General features: G+C 43.3%; 3 protein-coding genes across 3 annotated transcripts; 1 reads left to right on the forward strand and 2 right to left on the reverse strand.

The window, feature by feature from the left end:
• Positions 1-406: 406 nt before the first annotated feature.
• Positions 407-3,706, forward strand: LOC118416310. Its single transcript, XM_035821398.1, has 5 exons — positions 407-843; positions 1,773-1,933; positions 2,432-2,634; positions 2,916-3,073; positions 3,645-3,706. Exons 1-5 carry the CDS (start codon positions 585-587, stop codon positions 3,704-3,706), a joined length of 843 nt encoding a protein of 280 aa, XP_035677291.1. The 5' UTR covers positions 407-584.
• Positions 3,707-4,864: 1,158 nt separating this feature from the next.
• On the reverse strand, positions 4,865-11,870 carry LOC118416311 (putative helicase MOV-10). The gene is made up of 13 exons (XM_035821399.1): positions 11,830-11,870; positions 11,330-11,489; positions 10,698-10,849; positions 10,162-10,362; positions 9,670-9,817; positions 9,163-9,327; positions 8,814-8,923; positions 8,082-8,262; positions 7,461-7,712; positions 6,897-7,076; positions 6,014-6,102; positions 5,410-5,525; positions 4,865-4,968 (listed from the first exon to the last, which is right to left on the reverse strand). The coding sequence occupies exons 1-13, from the start codon at positions 11,835-11,837 to the stop codon at positions 4,883-4,885; spliced, it is 1,848 nt and encodes a 615-aa protein (XP_035677292.1). The 5' UTR covers positions 11,838-11,870; the 3' UTR covers positions 4,865-4,882.
• A 494-nt stretch (positions 11,871-12,364) lies between these two features.
• On the reverse strand, positions 12,365-16,427 carry LOC118416312 (putative helicase mov-10-B.2). The gene is made up of 5 exons (XM_035821400.1): positions 16,333-16,427; positions 14,450-14,697; positions 13,634-13,848; positions 12,906-13,147; positions 12,365-12,615 (listed from the first exon to the last, which is right to left on the reverse strand). Exons 2-5 carry the CDS (start codon positions 14,687-14,689, stop codon positions 12,365-12,367), a joined length of 948 nt encoding a protein of 315 aa, XP_035677293.1. The 5' UTR covers positions 14,690-14,697; positions 16,333-16,427.
• Positions 16,428-17,087: the final 660 nt, after the last annotated feature.

Raw genomic sequence — 17,087 nt, forward strand, 5'->3', positions numbered from 1 at the left:
ATAGGTTTTAATATAAGGACATAGGATCCAAAAATATACATTTTTAGTCAAAAATAGCCAAATATCCCAAAATATCTCATTATCTAAGTGTCGTATGCAAAAAGTGTTGATGCAATCCTGCGGGCATATGTTCAATGCAGGTCTGTGCCGAATTTCAGATCAGTAGGTTGTAATACCAGGGCACTATAGCCCAAAATATACATTTTTGGTCTAAAAATGCCCAAAAAGTGCCATAAAATCAATTCTGGGCAGAACTTGAGATGCCTCCATATCTATTTCTGTTAAGAATACACTCAACTGCATGTGTGCCAAATTTGGTGCTTTTAGACAAATTTGCACAATTTTTCAGCTATGCCGCTGGACTAGTATACGTACGTCACACTATAGCGCCAAAAAAGGGGCGGACACTAGACGTACTGCAGACTTAAAAGTCTTTTCAAACCTCGCTCGTGACCCTCTGCGACTTAAGTGGCAACGTATGGACAAACCTTAATTCTTGGATTCCAGCTCACTGTTCATTCAGTTCGGACGTTCTGGTGGAGCAAAAACAAAAACCAGCTCTTGACGTAGCACTTTTCTTCAGCATGGCCATTACAGTACAGAGGGTTGTTCTTCTGGTTTTCTGCACCTGGGGCGACCACACTGCCGCACAGAGAATCACGCTACCTTACCATCCCGGGTCGTGCTGCTTTGGAGGAGAGTCCGCATCCAACGCCTACACAGCCGGGCTGCAGCGGAGGGTGGCTGACTTGGAGGCGAGGCAGGCACAAATGGAGGCGAGGCAGGCCCAGCTGGAAGTAAGGCAGACTGAGAACACAGGTTCGTGTCCGGAGCCCGAGACGCGTGAGTATCTGTGAGATTATCCTCGTAGCCCCGAAAGTAAACACTTCGAGACAGTGTAGGGGTGACGTGAAGAAGTTTTGAGTGGCACACATTTCTACGACAAAAAGACTACAAATGATACATGCACATATCATGAAGTACCTTGGTGAAGGTGAAATTCTTAGCTACTGTGACATTTGTCGGACGCTACGTAGGTCTATGACAGCAAGTTGAGGACATCATTTTACAGTTGTGGACGCACCGCCTAAAATTCAACTTTTTGACGATGAGTTATTTTTGTATATACGTGTCAATGGCAGCTTGACAGAAAACTGTACTGGAGGAAACGCGTGACTTGAAGGAAGTGTTTTTCTTCACGCCCCCAAGCTAGATTGCAGCATAGACAACAAAAGCCCTACATTTTAGTTTGCGATTCGCATGGACATAGGGTACTACAATAACAATGGCAATGCAGGTAAACAGCATAGGTTGAGTTTACCTGGACTACTACCACCTTACGTCAAAAACTGAACAGAAATTCAAGCAACTGAATATGATTTCGGAAACGGTCAGACTTTTCAGATAACATCCGTTGTCAGGGTCACTGTTTGAAACGTCTGACTTTTTCCAAAATCATATTCAGTTGCTTGAATAACTGCTTGGTGTATGTTATTACCTGGATGTCTAATCTTCATCGACGTATTACCACTTACCTTACCCTGGACCTTTATATCAATAGATCCTCCCACAGCTTGGCAACATATCGGTGCACTAGCACAAAAGGAAAATGTCCAGACTTTGCATGATGTACAAAATGACCAATAAACTGGTGGACGTGCCGACTGATAAGTATCTTGTACCAGCTCAAAAAAAGCTTTTTTTCAGCCAGAAAGGCGTATTAAGGACATTGCGAATCAATTTCAACATAACTTTTGCCTGTTTCTGCACAGCCTGTGGGTGGAAACTGGTGTTCAAGGTCCATGCAAAAGCGGGCCCGGACAGCTACCCTGTCTGGAGTTCCGGCTTCACTCCGGCCAACCTACCCGACGATCCGACTGTCCACTACAAAAGCAGGGACGTCGGGATCTGGGAATCACTGGGCATTAAGAAGGTGACAACATATATTTACTGACACAAGTAAAAATCTTCCCTGAGGTTGTATTGTAGCATTTGAAACATATCATATGAGATAAACCATTTAGATTGATAAGATGAACAAGTTTGGTATCAGTCACACGAGTACGTAATGTTCAAGTCCGTATTAGTTGCGCATTGACATAATTTTAGCTGAGGTGACGGAGTAGTGTTTAGTGCGGCCCTAACCAAGCTCTTCAGCCACAGATTTGTCCCGGTGGACTACCGGATACCGCGGGGTAATTCTCGGTGTTTTCACGGGTAGTTCAATTGGTAGGCTTTAACTCCGGGTCCCAGACGTGCCCCCCAAAAAGCCTGGTAGGCGCAGGGTGTCCCACGGGACCACGTAGGAGTCGGACGAGAAGGTGAAAATACAGCCCGTGAATTTCCCGGTAGGGCCTCTTTTTCCAATTGTAATCGAAACATTAGCCAACGTAAAAATGTCATTGATACCTTTGCCATGTTTAATTGACAGGTGAAGCTGTCCCTGTACACGTTCAGCCCAAATGTGGAAACACGTGACCTCGTCTTTAACGGGGTGGGGAGTAACAAGGACAACTGGTTCTCCAAGGACCGCCTCATCTCCTCGCCATGGACGGACCTGAAGACAGAGCCCACCAACATATTTTCCATCGCAGGTTACGAAATACGATACTCTAGCGAGAGTTATCTCTTTAGGTAAGCGCACAAGAGAAAATTATGGGCAAGAATAGTCAATTTTAGGCGTTGGAACCCGAAACTATTTGCAAATTAGAGAAACTATTCTATGCTACTAGACCCCAAGTGTCAAGCTTTGTAAAATATTTTCTCCCAATACCGCTTCGAGGTTTCAACTAGATGTACCTGAGCAAGGGAATGTGCTCCACATTCGCTGGGTGTGATGATTTTCAAGCAGAAGACTGAGCGGAGTTTGTTTCATATTCTTTTTATGGTTTCATGATAATTTATCTGTTATCCAGGCGATTTCACATCAACCGGAGCAACGCAGGCTGCGCGGCTGACCATGGTTGGCTGGTCGTCCTTGATGGAAACTCGAACGTTTGTCCATGGGAGAGAGGAACCGGCAACCCGCGGATCCTGTTTTCCAGGCTGCCCACCAACGTCAATTTCCAACAAGGTCAATTTATATTCCTCGAAGTATCCAACATTGTAATTTTAAATGGTGCGTTTAACCGTGACACGTGGTCTTAGTTGTAACCTGGGTGCTAACTTAATTAGTACCTAGTTGGTAAAGGCTGATGACAAGTTCCAATAGCCATTAGGCTGTCCTTGTTGTACTTTGCTAGGAACTTTGCCAACAAACGTGGAATAGCCATTAGGATAAGCCAAGAATTCTGTTAGGCATTCTCCTACGCAGAGACATCAAACGGCACCAGCAAACCGCCTCTTGTCTCTACTCTGCTATCTCAACCGTCACCATCAGTTCCTGACCGCCCTACTTTAAATATTAATGAGCTTACCCTTATATATGCGAGATCCCTTTTGAAAATTGAAAGGCTTATTCTCTGATTGGCTGACCGCTGGTTTGTGGCGACGCCCACAGGAACTGATGGTGGCGGTTGAGATAGCAGAGTACAGACAAAAACCTCTTCCGTGCCCCCGTTTGATGTCTCTGCGTAGGAGAATGCTGTTAAGGAGAGTAGGATATAATTCTGCATATTCATGTGTTTCATTTTTGTCCTATTCAGATCCGTCAAACGTGGGCACGGCTGACGTCATGGCCATCTACATCAAAACCTGTGACGACTAGCCACCAGTGACTACACGATGGTCAGCCGAGAACTTCGTCAGGCACCAACAGAAAGTCATGGATATCTCAATTCTTTCTATTTTCTAAAATTTGAATAAAATTCTGAGCATATCATCTGAACATAAGATTATACAGTTGGCAAGGATCACTAGTCTTTAAGTAGATCTTCCGGTGGCAAAATCGTGATATAGGCAAAGACAGGGTCTACTATGTGTGATTAATACTATAAGGGTAAGGAGTGTTTTATTACTTTGTGACAAACATGACAAAATAAGGTTGAAGAACTCAACATTAATGTTGTGTTGATATATGGACTGAGAGTCCACAAAGTTGATGATAACTCACAGTATATTGTTTTCTACAATTTATTTTTTCTACAATTTACTTATTTCTCCCGCTAGGAATTAAGGATATTGACTTCTTTGAGTGATTTTTTTGGTATTGGTGATTCTTACTTTGGTATATTTGTCAAGCATGGCAGAGATTTGACTAGATGATATCAATCATACTTTCACTGGCTGCTATCATTCTATGTATACTTTATAATCAATGCTTGTCAACAACGACAAGTGTGTGAAAATTGGTTGGCACTTTGTGAGACCTATGGTAAGTCACTTCCAGCTTTTTAAGCTATTACTATTAATAAACTAGGCGCAAACGTTTGAAACGAACACGTTTCTGTTCACGGTTAGCATTGTGTCTTGTATAAAATAAAGCCTATCTTTTTCTCTCTAAGGCGATATCAAATGTGTAATTGTCATTCTTGGACTAATTCTTTGTGGGACGAGCGCAAGCAAAAAGTATTAAAATTCCCGACGTTTCTTTTTTTCGAGATGCCACAGTCAAGATCAATGGCTAAAATTTATGACACTGTGTACCTCAAGACATACAATAGAAATATGTCCCGTCTGATGTGCGGAAACTAATATGAAGGTAGATAAACCTACTTACGGTGAGGTATTTCTAACAAGTACACATGCAATTGTCATTCTATGATAATGATGATACAAACACTGATGTAAAAACACCATAAATCAACTTTGGGAACATTTGGTTTCAAATACGTACAATGGTTTTGTAGGGAGGATTAATACAACGGTTTTATAGGGAGAAATTTGGTTTAAAGAATCTCTATAGTAGATGACAGCAGGTTGATCTTCTGAGTCCCCTAAGTTGTCAGTTCTCCCGGCGCCACTCGGGGTCTTCCTGCTGCTGTACCAGGCTGAACTCTGACCCCTCGTCAACCGCGGGCTCTGACGTGCCTGGAGGAATAATTAAAAGTAATTCGATCCACAATGCAGCGAGATGCGCATGCGCAGTATAAACCAAGAACCGGCTTATTGTTATAAAATAAATGTCCACCACCTCACCGGAGAGAAGCGAGGCACCAAGGGCCTGTACATGAATATGCTGACTTTTAAACCCAGAAAGCAATGCAGAACAATATTTCTTACACATGTACAATCCCACAACATCTGATGAAAAAATTACAATGTGTGAAAATTACGACAGCTTCGATCAGAGTGAAAAATGGATACTTTTGGATTAAGAATGAAGAGCTCACCGTCCAGTCTAACTTTAGCTAGCCGCTACAGAACCTCTCAATTGATAGACACATTGAAGTACATTGAGATGAGATTACGTTGCCTTCGATAAAAAATGCTAAAAAATTACAGTTTTACGGTTGAAAATGAAGAGCTCACCGTCCAAGTTGACTTTAGCGAGCCGCTGCAGAACGTCCTCCACCTCATCGTTACGCGGCTGAAACTCGCAGCTGTCCGGATGGTACCCGCCGTTTCTCCGGCAGTACTCCAGAAACCTGGGGAATTAACAAACAAATGAACCGTATTACGACATAACACAGATACATACAAATAAAGCGTTTAGCATTTTAGGCTCATTTGTCCATATGATGCAGGTACAGTACTCCCTCGCTGATGACGGATTATGAGGTTCAGGGACGAGAAGCTGAAACTTCCATGATAGTTACATCCCAGGAATTAGATCGATGTCTCAAAATGAATCAGTTTAAGATGAATATTCTACATCATGTATGTATGTTACCTATTGTAACTGAATGGTTGAGTAGAATGCGTAGGCTTACATGTATGCGCCATTTAATCCAAGAAATTGGCACGATAGGGCAACGTATTATTCTACCGTAGCTGACATACAAGTTTAGAGTCAAGACTTGACTTGACTACAAGTTTAGAGTGATTAGGTTATCCTTCCTGACCGAATGGTGATTACTCCAAGCTCGGTTTAAATTAACCTGGAGTCAGTGAACTGCATCTTCAAGACACCCACCTGCCCCAGTTCTCGTCGCGACTGAGTGTGTAGGGGTTTCCCACCACAACCAGCAGGGCCTTGGCTCTGGTGATGGCCACATTGAAGCGCTAGATATATAGAAAAAATATAGTAGAACGTGAATAAAGAATCCGTCAGCCTAGGCTGCAGCCATTGTATGCGTACGTGTGTGTATGCTTGTGTTGGGTGGAGTGTGTAAATTTGTACCTTGGGATTATTGATGAACCCTGGTTGTAGTCCATCTTGAGGTACTCCTGCCGTGTGTGTGTGTGTGTGTGTGTGTGTGTGTGTGTGTGTGTATGTGTGTGTGTGTGTGTGTGTGTGTGTATGTGTGTGTGTGTGTGTGTATGTGTGTGTGTGTGTGTGTGTATGTGTGTGTGTGTGTGTGTATGTGTGTGTGTGTGTGTGAGTGTATGAGTGTGAGTGTGTGTGTGTATGTGTGTGTGTGTGTGTGAGTGTGTGTGTGTGTATGTGTGAGTGTGTGTGTGTGTGTGAGTGTGTGTGTGTGTGTGTGTATGTGTGTGTGTGTGTGTATGTGTGTGTGTGTGTGTATGTGTGTGTGAGTGTATGTGTGAGTGAGTGTGTGTGTGTGTGTGTGTGTATGTGTGTGTGTGTGTGTGTGTGAGTGTATGTGTGTGAGTGTGTGTGTGTGTGTGTGTGTGTGTGAATGTACCTTAGGACTGTTAAGAAAGCCCACATTGCAGTCCTTGTATTTGTGTGTAGGGATATCTGTACCTTAGGATTGTTGAGAAAGCCCAAGTTGTAGTCCTTGTTTTTGTGTGTTGTGTGTTGTGTGTAAGGAGGTCTGTACCTTAGGATTGTTGAGAAAGCCCAGGTTGTAGTCCTTGTTTTTGTGTGTTGTGTGTGTGTGTGTTGTGTGTACCTTAGGATTGTTGAGAAACCCCAGGTTGTAGTCCTTGTCCATCTTGAGGTACTCCTGTCGGGTGCTCCTGACGGTGGAGACGATGATGACCAGCCTCTCCTGACCCTGGAACTCCTCAACAGATCCCACCTTGATGTCCGAGTAGTTCTGCAGCCTCAAGGCGTGCTGGATCTTCTGCACCTAAGACGTAAGTGGGAATCTTTGTTAAATATAGCTATGGATGTCAGAACTTGCTAAGTAGAACGTCAGCATCAATAATGGCCATAAACGACAAGTCGATGATGTCGATGTAGAGTAAACTTACGTACTTTTCGTATACTGCATGACAAGCCTAGTTGTTTTTGTTGAGCAAACACGCACCACCACGGACCATTTTTCAATAGATTGCATTGTATGTACGTTTGATGATGGCGATGTTGAAAACAAAAAGTCATCGTACCGAATCGTCCGGATTGGCTAGGAGCCGAATTGTGTAGGACTACGTGTCCAAACACCCGACAGTCTAGTTACATGTATATATGAAACGTACTGCGGAATTTCCCAATTATGAGTTACGAACAATACCTGTCTACGGTAAGGGGAGATGATGCCGATGTTATTCTGGGTGACTCGCATTCCTCCGCGGCTGTTCAAAAGCTCATTGACGTAGTCCAGCACCGTGGCGACTTCCCTGGCGTTGAAGAAGGACGGACTGTTCCCCTCCCTCTCGTCCGTCCCCTCCACGCCGTGGAAGATCACCGGGAACTTTCCCTTCGCCGGCTCAGGCAGGTTTTCCCAACGGCACAGGGATTCCCTCACCAGCGGATCAGCGTATACCTACAAGTATATATAATGAGAATCCGCTAAGAGTCTTGAAATTACATTCAACGTTCTTAGTTTGTTACCTCCTAGCCTTGAATTATTTTTGGTCTTTGTTTATGTTGGTGTGTGTCTGTGTGTAGTTATTTGGATTTTGTAGAATGACGAGTTCGAGGTGTAAGAAAGAAGGTGTAAACGGAGACTGACAGGATGGGACGTTTGGCTTGGCCCTGTTCCAAAGTTGGTCCCGCAGCCATGTTCGTAAATGAAGAACTCGAAGGAATACATAACGTTTCAAATGAAATGTTTGAGAGGATGGGTATTAATTAATTTTTATCTTTTGCCAAGCAAAGACATGGTTTTCGATGATGACTTTTCTTGTCCTACCTCCAGTTCTCCGTCGTAGAACATGTTGTTAGGCTCCTTCAGGATGGCGGGATGTGAGCGGTAGTTCCGGACCAGTTTGGTCAGCACCCGTGAGTCGTACTGTCCGTCCTCACCGCGCTGGTACAGGGGGCACTGCGTCATCAGCCGCTCCAACAGGGACATGGCTGCGGAGTAACAGGCACTTTTGGTTATTCGTTCATTGCAAATTCTCAACCAAGGGCTGATTGCAAATATAACAAGGAAAAGACGAACAGTGAGCAACATATTCCTACTCTAATCATAATGGTGACTCTTAATCCTAAATTGCTGACTTTCATTTTTCCTTTTTCTGAAACAGACTATTTTAGAAGACTTTTCCCGTGATGTGTCAGTTTTATGATGACGTAGGATGATATCAACACCTATGTGAGGTGAGGTGATGTTAATCATATGAAATCATAAAACATCATTAAATCATCAAACCGTCGTTGGGTTCTTAAACATCAAGTAACAGTTATTATAAAATTTTTTAAACTTTTTTAATGCTTTCCCAACATACAATAAAGTTGAGCCTCCGCATTCCCACAAAAAAGTTTCTTTGATCACGATAAAAACATAGAACAACTTTCACCAGCTTTCTGTCATCTCTATTTGCAACTGTTGCAGTAATATGACTAGGCTATCAACTACCAGTTTTACACGTTAATTGAAAGGTCACAAAAAGACAGATAACAAACAACATCTTTCCCTCACCTCCCAGCGGTGGCCAGTGTGGTGACGACGATGCGGTACTTTTGCATGATCTCCTCCTTACTTGGGAAGTAGACCTCACCACGGGAGTCATAGTTACAGCACCTGGCGTCCTGAAAAGGAAGGAAATTAATTGAAAATGAACCATTCTACAGAAGACGATGTTTTCCCCAAAATTTGGTCATCTGCACTTTAGTAGCTACTGAAATGCAACCGAATGGAACAGATGATTGTGTTGCAGTTGACCCACTCAAACAAATGGCGAGGATAAAGGACGCAAGTAACGGTGAATGCAACCGCGTCCTGTTAGTATTATAATTGTGAGAATGTGAGATATATGGGATAAGTGTACCTTCAGATCTTGGGGCAGGCTGTCCCACCGTCGGGACACGGCGTTCATCCTGAAGAGGGACGCCTTGAACTGTGCCTCCTTGATAAGCCGCTGGGCGAGCAGGTCAGCCGCGCTGTTGGACGGTGCACAGGCCAGGATCACACTTTTGTAGTTCAAATTGTGGACCTGAAATACAGGTTTTCTGCTTATACCCCGTTATATTCCACTTGACGGCGCTCTCATCGCGCTCAGACAAATTTAGCATCGTAGCGACAGAGAGGCGAGAACGCCGTCATAGTGGAATTGTGGCCTCATAGATATGGAGTCGCAATGTATGGGCTCGATAGGTAGGATCTGGCATGTATGTTTCTTCATAAATAGTCATGTTAACTAGCTAGCTAGCTATAGATAAAGATATGACAGCTAGGAAACAGTTCTAATATAACCTCTATGTTGACTCCAAACTGCTGATCGTTTTATGGGTACTTAAAATATTTTGAAATACATTGTATTAGGACTGCTCAGTACCTGTTTGATGGCCTCCACGGTAGTCATGGTCTTGCCCGTCCCCGGAGGCCCGAAGATGAGGTACGGGGCGGGGCGGGAGGTGCCGGCCACGATGTGCCGCACGGCTCGGTTCTGCTCCTCGTTATCTCGCAGCATCCGGTCGTAAAAGCTGGAAACACACCATCAACAAGAACATTTCATCGTTACGTAGATGACTGGTAGACATCCAGGTAACAAGATAGGCCAAAAGCAGTTACTCAAGCAACAGAATATGATTCGGAAAAGGTCAGACGTTTCAGATAGCATCAAAATCATATCCAGTTGCTTGAGTAAGTGCATATCATCGTTTCGCTCTTGATTTTTTCCTTTGGTATGCTAGTATATCCGTTTGGCTTATGCTTTGGAGTTAGGAAACAGGGAGATAGTGAAACTTGGTAGCTACATGGATGAATGGAAGGCAATGTAACTTATTTAAGCCAAAGCACTATTGAAGCTTCTAGCTCTGTAATAAACGAGAATCTAGTACAGGAACGTGTGTCCGGATCCCTGATGTTCTGAAAGACCCCCACACTCGAGGCTTGGGGAAACAGTACATGGCTCATCATCGGCTTGGTGGCCGCATCTTGGACGGCCCGGTGCTGCAGACGGAGGGGCAGGCGGGCGAAGGTGAACTGGACGTCAACCGTCATCCCCGGAATGAATTTATTCACAAGCCTGTGAAGAACAGAAAAAAAACTGAGTACTGAAAATCCGTGAGTACTAATGATATGGAATATTACATTCACATACATTCCAATTACTTATTTTAAAAATCCAATTTGATGGCTACAATGGAATACTTCAGCTTTTTAAGTGATCGAGAGTCTCGATCACCTAAACAGCATGCAAGAACACAAAACGCACTAAAAAATAAATCATTCAACAGCATGCCTTGTGCAATGCCATACTTATTGGCATAAAAATTTAATTTTTCGTTTCTGCAAACAACCTAGCTGGGCCCCGGGTAGAACATGTGACTAGGTCTAAACCAAAATGTATTTGAAACGCACTGGTTGTGGAAACCCAGTTTAACCTCCAGCAGCTCCGTGTGGTGCACGTAGCCCTTGTAACGGACTGTTCCAACACTGCCTCCGAATCGCTCTTGGACAAAGAGATGGTCACCTTTCAACACGGACGGACGGTTCTCGGCCAATCCTGGGACCTGTTACAGAGGTAACAAATCAGCAATCGAATCTCTGCATCACGTCTCGATTGGAAGAAACAGCAACTTTTGCAAAATACTAAAACTTGACGGAGATTATCATGACATAAAGTCATTATAACTGTTCTGTGGCAGTGTTGTGATATTGTTAGGCATAATACTTTCAATTAGTTTTCAAATAAACATGAATAACAGTTGTAACTAATACCAACCAAAAGCAGTATGCAAATAATGATTGTAGATTTTCTCTAGGATTTGTGACGATTGCAACCACCCTTTCCATTAAAATGCGAAGAAGCTACAGGCGCAGAGCTCGAGCGACCACAAATTTGACATATCGCTCATCGTACTTCACGGTTAAAAACAAATATTTTCAAAGTTTTGTATACATCTTAATCCAGACACAAAACAAAGGATTACACAAACCCAATTTTGGTCGCTTAGCAGTCATAGCTTCTAGTGTAAAGGGGGGCTAAGTACCTTGAGACGGAGGAGCCTCGGATTGGAGTCCCTCTGCAGCGGTTCGTTGTCCATGTTGTACCGCTGGATGTCCACCTCCATCTGTATCTCCTCCGTGTGCAGGAGTTTGCTGAACCGGCCGCTGTAACCCGCGAACGTCAGCGCGCCGGACAGCTCCCCGCTAATGAGTACAAAGAAGTGAACTTTATGATTGACTTTTTAAACAGCATTTCAATTATATCGACATTTGCATACAGCAAACAAAGCTTCAGTCCACACACTTCTTGGCGTATCACTTTGTACTGAAATGGACATGATAACATTACCAGTTCAACTTAACTGGTAATGTTACTGACTCTCGATATATATTGGATGCAAGTGCACCCATCCATCCAGCAAGCCCTCCCTCCCTCCCTCCCTTTAATCCATCCATCAATTCAACCATCCTCAAAGTTCCAAATCAATTATACTGAAATAGATTAGGCGGGCCTAAGATCAAATACCAAAACAGAGGAGATCACCTCAACATGTCCGACCCCCGTCCCCTCAGTTGCCAGCGAAGGTCATTTGGGATGTCATAGAAGCCAACGCGGTTCATCACTAACCCGTCTCTTTGTGGGCTGAAATCAAACAAGCCAAAAAGTTAACTGGAAAAGTTATTACGATTTTCTAGATTTTGCATCACTACATCATTAACCTGTCAAAGTTATGTTTGACTATTTTCTTAGTGTTATAAAATGGAAAAACGAGGCTCGAATTAATAGCGAAAAAATTACTGATCGCTGGAAGGTTCGGAATCATATTATCTTGGAATTTTCTATGACGATTCTTAAACATAGGAGAATTTGCAACAGGGCTAGTCAGTGCTGTGAATGCAGGCCTTTGTGGACCCATGTATCTTCATGATGTAAAAGCATGTTGTTTATACAAAATGTCTTGCAATGTTCAGAAGAAGAGAAGAAACACAAATCCAACATGGTGAATGATGGTTTATGATTATAAGCTCCTCGAGTCAATACGAGTAAGTCTATCGTTATCTGGTCAACAAGTAGAATCTTACGGATCAGGCTTCACTCCCTCGAGTTCCTGGGTTCCTCTCTCGACCCGGTAGACCCTGGGCGGGGGCCTGTAGGGCTCAGTAGGCGCCAGGGACCGGATGAGGTCGTCATCTATCCCGGCAGACAGGAACCTGGCGATGTGGAAGTTCTTGTTGTCCAGTCGGCGACAGAAGTGGAAGATGACGGGAACAAAGTGGCGCGTGTATCCGCGGATGGGGCGGACACGCAGGTTTATGTCATACTCCTCTCCTGAGAAAAAGGAAGGCAGTCAGTTTCGTGTTTTGGTAATCGTTAACAGCACTCAAATCACGTTTAGCTTATATACGTAACAAATAATGAAAAACAACTATACTTGTTTTGCAGTGAAGAGAAATGTCATAGCCAAGCAGATTTACCGTTGGCATAAAACAGTATCAAAATGGCTAAAGTAGTATACAACTGTCTCGGTGGTCTTTGGATATCATAAGTTAACCGACCTACCAATCAACCAATTGTACAAAAGTCCAACGAAAAGCCTTTCCCGCTAACACTGCACATACCTGGTCCCAGGAGGTGTTCTCCCAAGCCGCTTGCCACGTGATCTTCGTCCGTAAGCTGGAACTGCGGCTTCCTCCACACCATCTCACAGCCAAGGAGCTGGACACTGTATCTGGACGTGTTCCTGACCGTCAGACGTGTGTTGAAGGGAGCGCGCCTCTGGAGGGGAATGTCGATGTGACCATTCTGTGCGTCCTGCTCGCAGCTCACTTCGACGCTGAACTTGTTCCTTACCAAGGCGTCTCTGTCATCAGATATAAAAATAAACATAACGTACATTTTAAGATCGAAGCAATGACACGTACTGGGATAGCACAAACATCTGTTTTTACGCCACTTGCAAATACGTAGTTGTAGTAATGGTATAGTAGATGCAACTAAGTGTGTGCATGTGTGCATGTATGTATGTGTGTGTACCTGTATGTATATGTATGAATGTACAGGTATGTATTTGTGTGTGTGTGTGTGTGTGTGTGTGTATGTATGTATGTATGTGCGTGTGTACATGTAACGTTACGTGTGTGTGTGTGCGCGCGCGCGCGTGCGCGTGAATGTGTACTATGTGTGTGTGTACTATGTGTGTATGTGTGTGTGTGTGTGTGTGTGTGTGTGTGTGTGTGTGTTCGCGCGCGCGTGTGTGTGTGTGTGTGTGTGTGTGTGTGTGTGTGTGTGTGTTCGCGCGCGCGCGTGTGTGTGTGTGTGTGTGTATGCGCGCAAGTGCCTCTATTACCTGTGGTTCTTGATCCAACTCAGCAGTTTTTGCTCCCGGAGAGCAGGGTCATAAGGAAGGGCCGTCTCTGTTGCACCGTCATCTGCGTCTCCTTGCGCCTCCAGTTGGGACTGCAAGTCGCGCATCCCGAGATGCTGGTCCACCGCCGTGGTCCCCCTGGCCACAAGAAACTCTCCCGTTCCGATGACGACGTTCCCTGAGCGCCCAACTTGAACCTGTGAGTAGAGGTATGTTTATGAGGAATGCCAGAACATTTAAGAAGATTCATACCGGAAAAAAACTTCCCTTCATCCAACGTACCTTCGCTACAAACACTATTCTCTATCCGCTGTCTATAGGGATAATAATTTGCCAAGGGAGTTTGGCCGCCGTAGGGTAAGATTGGGATGGGAAGATTTTACCCTTTCCTGCGGAATGACTTCCTTGGCCAATGCGTCCCACCCTATTTTTATTGCATTCGACTATCCATACCATCTCAGGAAGGCCTAGCGGAGGCAAACAGAATCAACAGCAATTTGAAAACGCTAAAACAAATACGTGAAAAACTCTACATTGCTGTTTCAATTAAAGGGAATAGTTTACCTCTGAAACAGACACTATCAAGTCATACATTTCCTTAAAACAAACGTAAGCAAACAATCAAATCACACAAACTTGATTCTGAAAGTTGGTGGTAAAGTTTAACATTTTTCCTCTATGTATGTACTGTTATACTTATTTGTAAAATATAGCACCGTACTTGATTTGCTATCTGTTCCAGGAAGGCTAGCTGTTATGAAATTTCAAGATTTTTTTTGTTATATTGCGTCTTAGTACCTTGTTATGGTTCCTTAGAACATAGAGCACTTGCGAAAACGCAGTGCCCTTACGACGGCGCCATAGAGGCTTAGATCTCGTGTAGTCCCCCTCGTATGTGCTTTTCAGTTGTTGCTTGGTCATATCTTGAGTGGCGAGGTTTTGTTGTTCAAGGAACTGCAAGAACTCAGTTCCTTCTGCTAGCAACTCTAGTGGAGAGGCCCTTTGCTTAGGGCGAGATTTCCTGCCAAAGTACGCCATTTCTGAAACTACAAGATGAAAACAAGTTACTACGGTAATCACCTCTTTCAAATAGATAGTGCATAGAGACTGTTGACGGCTGTTAATTAAGATAAATGATTTGTACATAACAAGACGTGAATAAAATGGGTTATTACTTTCGCAGAATGGCAGGTTTTTGAGCGTGTTTTTGTGTTTGACAACAGTCTGTGGGTGTGTCTGTCTGTCTGTCTGTCTGATAACAGCATTACTCGAAAAGCCTTGGATGGATCCTGATGATATTTGGTATGTGGGTAGGGGTCAGGAAAACGAAGGTCAATGATGTTTGACAATGGGCCCCCTAGCGACTGGCTAAGGTACTAAAAGACTGGACTAAATATCTAGAGGTTGTTGGGATTTTTTGACATGATGAATGATAAATGTGCTCAACAAAAGAATAAATGACATCACCATATTTCAAGAACGTTCCTTATGAACGCGCCAATGTAATTGCTTTCAATGCCGTTAAAAAATCATGAATGAGACCATAACACCTTGAAATTCTCCTTTAGAATATTGTTCAACTGTTTTCTTGCTTCATGATTGACCACTTGAGAAAGACTTAGTCCATAATAAGATCTGCTTATCTGTACGTCCTTAGAATGACCTTGCAACATACAAGTAGATCAGATTTCGGTCCCTTTTGTCACCGAAACCACTGACGCCATTGTCACACAGTCCTACCTGTTGGCTCAGTTTCGGTGTTGCGTCATACTCACGCAACCGGCTTACCAAAGGTCAGGTGTAAACCGTACCTGTGGGAAGGGGTGCATGGGCAAACTGTTAATTTGAACTATTCTACCACCTTTGTATTGCAATATAGGGAAGCCAAAGTTGGGAAGGTATCTGAGCTGACCGTTTCCAATATGAATGAATTGACAGAAATGCAAATTACTCATTTGTGAACTCTAGGTTTGACTATAAGAGTTCACATACTTTTATGACTGGTACACATGCATTTATGACTAGTAAGCTAAGAATATATTTTCTGTTAAATCTTAAGAATTCTATCCACCTACCAATCAAACATCACTAAGAGATGAATGAAGCCAAACCTATGTCTTGGAGCCCTTGTCTTACACGTAAATAATGGTATTGGAAGTCCTATGAATATATGTACTTTATATTTTGTATGTCTGTACAGCCCGGTATTAAGGTTACCACCACCCTTAATTGTTGTTAAGTGTTGAGGACAAGACTTGCTGCTAAACCTTTACTTACAAAATTCAGTTGTTAGAATTCGAGAATTCTGTCTCGCTACCGGCCAGAGTAGTGGTGAATTCTAGTTCGGGATCAAGTTTACGATGTAGTCACCAACTTCCGCGTTAACGCGGATTTACATATTGTAGTACGGGTCAACGGTACTATGCAGGACTTCACCGAATCATGTAGCGTTTTAGAAACTTTCACCGTCCAGTTTATGAAAATGTCGAAGCGGAGTCAAAAGCCCCAAAGCAACATATGACGATGTTGTAGCCTCACGTATTGTAGTTCTATCCTTGTCACCTGGGCCGGGCAGTTGCACACCTTTGGCTAGTTTGACACCGCTGGTTGTATGTTGAGCCCTATACAAGTATAGGAAACACCTTCAAACAACACCAACAAAGACAGAATATTTCTCTTACCTGAAAAGATTAGCAAAGCTTGTAAGACTTCTTCTCTCTTGCTTTAAAGTACAACTGAACGGCAGCCCAGCCAACGAAACTAACCTGCGCCGCGGAAATACCCTTGGGAAATACCCTGACGTCACCGAGGGTTAACAAACAATATGCCAGGTGTACGTCAGGGCTATACCAAATGCTGAAAGGAGGAGGGGGTATTGAACTTAACCGGAAGAATTGCTCACAAGCCGCGGCAAGCGCGCAAGCGAGTTTGTCCGTGCTGTCGTCCGTTCTTTCCAGGATGGATGGTATTTCCTTATGAGTTATAATCTTGTTGTCTCTAGTTTTTTGATAAGAGAAACTGACTAAATAAGTGATATGGAAAATGATGCCATCTAAAAATCTGTTGCTGTGGCCAAACTGGGAGTAGTAAATCGATGTAATCTTTTTACTTCGAAATTAACAAAAGAAATGAAAACTCAAAAGGTTTTTCTTACACTTGTATTTCAGAAATAAAAGTACCATTAGGAGCCCATGATTCTTTATCACTATGAAAGGCAGTACAAGCTCATCACTTTTGTTTGGAAACCGGCCTCCCGTTGAACATCATGGTGACAGACAGTTCTCAGTCTGACAAGATATGATCTACATTGCACATACAGATGTACAATAGTACATGTCGTGTCTAAGTACATATCAATATATAGCCGATATACTAAGGAAGTAAATCTCTGATTCATGATTTCCAGTTGTAGAGATTGAATAGTGTTTAGATATTA

The sequence above is a fragment of the Branchiostoma floridae genome, chromosome 5 (genome assembly GCF_000003815.2).
Source record: "Branchiostoma floridae strain S238N-H82 chromosome 5, Bfl_VNyyK, whole genome shotgun sequence".
Taxonomy (NCBI): domain Eukaryota; kingdom Metazoa; phylum Chordata; class Leptocardii; order Amphioxiformes; family Branchiostomatidae; genus Branchiostoma; species Branchiostoma floridae.